General features: G+C 38.2%; 1 protein-coding gene across 1 annotated transcript; it reads right to left on the bottom strand.

The window, feature by feature from the left end:
* Positions 1-627: 627 nt before the first annotated feature.
* SARC_06741 (hypothetical protein) lies at positions 628-5,015 on the bottom strand (the record flags this gene model as incomplete). The annotated part of the gene is made up of 7 exons (XM_014299347.1): positions 628-784; positions 1,221-1,440; positions 1,796-1,976; positions 2,965-3,093; positions 3,785-4,029; positions 4,775-4,885; positions 4,982-5,015. 7 exons carry the CDS (start codon positions 5,013-5,015, stop codon positions 628-630), a joined length of 1,077 nt encoding a protein of 358 aa, XP_014154822.1.
* Between the last annotated feature and the right edge of the window lie 162 nt (positions 5,016-5,177).

Raw genomic sequence — 5,177 nt, 5'->3', positions numbered from 1 at the left:
GTACATGTACATATATATATATATATATATATATATATATATATATATGTATATATATATATATATATATATAAATGTATGTAAATATATATATATATAATATATATATATATATATATGTGTGTGTGTGTGTGTGTGTGTGTGTGTATGAATATATATATAAATATATATATATATATATGTATATATATACAGAAAAATAATATTAATAACTCATTCCAGTGTCCGTTTGTATACAGGTAGCAGTAACCGTCTGGCAACCATGTTGGTCTCTACACCCAAGCACCCGATGACAACAGATATGTACTGTGCCATAGATCTATGAGCAAACATGTTTATTCGTACCTTGATACACAGAAACAATAAACACACACACACACACTTATATATATATATTTAAGCAGGATAATGCACTATATTTATATTTTCATATCCATATTCTTCTCTACCTCCAAGTACTCGATGCGGAGACCTATACGCATATACGTATGTATTCGTATCTATTCATACTGAAACAAACACGCACGCACGCACACACAAATATATATATCTATATATATATATATATACATATATATATATATATATATATATATATATACATACGATGATACATCTCATATATACTTACTCAACCATGTTCTGCTCTACACCCAGATACTCGATACCAACAGGCATATACTGTGGCTGGGGCATCATCTCGGGACGTTCTGGATTCATGTACTCAAGCTCTTCCTCTGACTCCGACGCACTCTCTTCCGAAGTTAGTCCGTCACTGGAAGAACTGTGGAGGTAGGTATATGGGCGTATGACGAAGAATGTGAATTATAATATATATTCAGATGTGCATACGAAAGGATGTGCACAATAATAATGATGAAAATAGAAATAGTAATATAATGGCGATAATGGAAAATATTTATAAATAATATTAATAATAGAACCCTGGACCTTAACACGCACACACACACGCGCGCGCATATATATATATATATATATATATATATATATATATATATATATATATGTATGTATGTATATATATATATATGTGTGTGTGTGTGTATATATATATATATGTGTGTATATATATATATATTATTTTAATATATTTTAATATATATATATATATATATAATAGACATAGAAAAGATACAGATACAGACACCCAAATATACCACCCCCCCCACACACCTACATAAACAACACAACCCATATACCTCGGATCCAGTCCCGCATCAATGCGCCTGTTGCGTCGTCTGACCCACTTCTCACCACGCAGATACTCCTGTCGCTCAGCCTCCTCCTCTTCAGCTTCTTGCTCCGCTTCAGAGTCGGGTAGGTACACGCGTGTGGTATGCTCACGGCGTAACTGGTCGTCTACGTCCCAAATATGCAACAGACGGTACCGCTTGTCGTCAAAGTCGGCGAGGCCAGTGTCTGTGTGGGGGAGACAGGGGCAATACGTGTATGAATATACGTATGTACAAGTACACCGTGTGTGGGAGATGGATGCAGGGGAGACAAGTACTCTGCTCGTGCAAGTAAACAGTGTACGGTCTCCTTGCTTGCTCTCCTTCTGCACATTCTCATTTTAGGAGGGTTCAATATCACTCAGCGATCATAATGTACACAACAATATGTTTATAAATAAGTAATTTATGATGTGTACATTGAAATATATATATATATGTATATATATATATATATATATATACATATATACATATATACATATATGCATATATATATTTATATATATATATATATATTATACTGATTCATATGCACGTACCTTGCTCGTGCAAGTAGACACTGCGGTCCTTCAGCCTGTCGTCCTTGTCCATGCTCTCCTTGTTGGGTACTTCTTCATCGCTCTCTGTAGTCTTGATTTCCATTTTGATATCGCCCGTAGTATCTAATTCTTGAGCCATGGCCTTTTCCAGGGCCTCGATTTCTCTGGGATAAAAAGGGGTCTGAATGGGGGGAAACCAGGTTTATTTCCTGGTTAGTTCAAAACAAGTTCGTGTTTTCTCTGGTCGCATACTTGGCTATCGTATCGTGCATGTATCGTTTCTGGACTTAAACTCAAGCTAAAAACCCAAGCTTACTACCAACCCTCCTCCCCCCCTTGCTTCGAATATTTCGAACATGGCACCCAGTCAGGTTTCAAAAACTCTGAGACTGAGAGTTTTCCGAATGGGAAAAAACCAAGTTGACACGCAAGGATAAACCCCACGGGCCATGTTGGAGATGACCAGGACTTAAAAGTATATAGGTTGAAATAAGTGTCGCACTAATTTCCTCTGTTGACATTTGCGAAATTTAATCGCTTCTTCAAAACGGGTTATATGACACGAACAAACAGTTACAGATATAAAAAAACAATAGGATATGTGTATACATATATGTTTAGTAGAGATACAATAACGTCTTCGCGAGACATCTGTCTCTGCACCTGGAGAACACCCCTCGAGGTAGATAGGTACTCCAGAAAACTATACAATTATATATATATATATATATATATATATATATATATATATATATATGTATGTATATATATATCTGAAGGAAAACACATAGACCCATGGAAACACAGATGAACAATTCAATAAACGAGTCATATGGCCAATATTTCAGTAAACATGACACAAATTTGCCGTCCGGTCACTTCTTCTGACAAACACTCGTTTGAGATTTGCTCAACAAAGTTCTCGAGTAATACCGGCTTTGCATTATGATAAAAAAAATACTGGTGCAAAAAAGGATACACACACACACATATATATATATATATATATATATATATATACGTGTGTGTGTGTGTGTGTGTGTGTGTATGCGTGCGCAATACGGTAAAAAGAAATATCGTCATGTTGTTTACATATACATATACACCATATGCAAATACAAAAACAAACACAAATACATGTACATGTACGCGTACATATATTAACTTACGTATTCGCCCTCGTCAATACCATCAGTCTCTTCACCAGAGGCATAGTCGTCGATATATTGCTCTACAATCTGCTCAGGTATTTGGGCGCGTTCCTCTTCCAGCAGTCCCATATACAAGTTTTTAAATTGCTGTAAAACGATGGTTTACGCACAGAGAATAGTAGGAGCTTAACGTACGTCTCTGGTATGTGTGTATACGTGAATGTATTCATAGGGCCCAATTTACATAGTCCTCCTTTGCTGCGGGGTGAGAGCTTGTGTATCATACTATATGTACACTTTATATTATACGTACTATGGTCATGCTATATGTACACTTTTAAAATATATGTACTATGGTCATACTATATGTACACTTTATAATTTATGTACTATAGTCATACTACAAGTACACTTTAGAATATATGTACTAGACCCATGCTATATGTACTTCATGTATCATACTATATGCACAATAACAACAACAGCCACGCACACAACGACATACATATCCGTTAATACGTCGTATATATGTTAAAACGCGTCTAAAATAAGGGCAGGAAATTTGCACATCATTCGTGAATACGTATCCGCCACAAGGAAAAAATATCAACATGTGTAACAGTAGGGTGAGGAAACAACTAGTACAGCCCAGGTGTCTGAATGCGGTTGCACGCGCTATTATCAAACGTAGGCAAACACATATACACAGACACCTCTACATACACATACACATACACATACACATGCACATGCACATGCATATACACATGCACATACACATACGCATACACATACACATCCTCCCACACATTCATACACTCAACCACAGACCACATACATCGTCATCGCCCATTTCCCGCAGAGTCAGTATGCGCTGGTTGCTCGCCCAACGTCTCAGCATGATGCGGTTGCGCTCCATCATCTCCGGGTCCCAATCCTTGGATGAGTTGAAGTGCTTCGGCTCAATCACATACACTGCGCTGTTCTCAGTGTACTTCCGGGGCACAGCCAGGTACACGTACGGCTGTACGATCCGCAGATCGGCGATGGGCCATTTGGCCGTCTCCTTGGGCGCGGGATCGTCTGATTGGTGGATATAAATAGATTTTATCAGTAAGAGCTGGGGGGTGGGGGGGTTAGTGCGTTCGGACACGGAAGGGTATATGGATGGCTGTACGAGACGCAGATCGACTACGGTCAAATAGCTATCCCTTGAGAGGGATCGTCTGATTGGTGGATATAAATGGATTTTATCAGCAAGATTTGAGGCATGTCACAGGATAGTGTACGTGTGTGCATGGTTATACTATACGCACACGGCTATGGGCCATTTGGCTGTCCCGTTGTGTGAAGGCTCGCTTGATTGGAAGATATAAATAGATTTCAACAGCAAAACTCGAAACGGGTGATACTGTAGTACGTTTTGCTTCCTATGACTAATCCTTCGTTTAACAATCGTACACGACGGAAGCACAGACGCACTTCTGAAAAAGTATGGCCCATCGATCCCTTGGACTTTAGGTCTTTTGAACAGCTACCTACAACATACCACATCATTAGCACAGGTACTAGATCAACCAAGAGTACATAGTTTATCGGCTGCGTGATTGCCTGCACTATTACTAATTAGAACCACAATAGAATATATTGCATAACCCTATGAACATAGCAAGGACGACACACATCAAAGTATTTAAATCGATGTTTTAGGTAGAGAAACAACGGAACGTACCTCGCAGTAGTAACAAAGCCAAGGATTTAGGTTTAGGGTTTAGGGTTAAGGGCCAGGGTTTCGGCTGAACACTAAAAATCTAATCGAGCCACATACCTAAGGCTTTCAGGGCTTGGAGTTCAGTTGGTTTGTCGTCATCCACCTCGATCTCTTGCTGGTAAGCTGCCGCATGATAAACCGCCAAGGGCGCGTTAAAATTGCCGCTTCCTATTGGTAAATTTTTAAAAGAACAGCAGAGACGAAACTTAACACGAGAATATTCGCGTTAACACAATCTACAATAGCTCCACATTGTCTGCTCACCTTGAACAGCCAGCAATGTGTAATGAATACACATGAGCCTAATCGTTTTAATAAGCAATGGTGATGAAACCATGTACGGAATTGTTTTTCTATGACCTCGAAGGGAAATCATCGCTACTTTAAAAAATCTTATGTAGAGATGCACGCTATGAGTATTCACTTCAATATATATATATATATACATTTATTATATATT

This window comes from Sphaeroforma arctica (assembly GCF_001186125.1).
Source record: "Sphaeroforma arctica JP610 unplaced genomic scaffold supercont1.494, whole genome shotgun sequence".
NCBI classification, from domain to species: Eukaryota; class Ichthyosporea; order Ichthyophonida; genus Sphaeroforma; species Sphaeroforma arctica.
The sequence above is the reverse complement of the archived record's forward strand: the minus strand, read 5'-3'. Positions and strand labels throughout refer to the sequence as shown.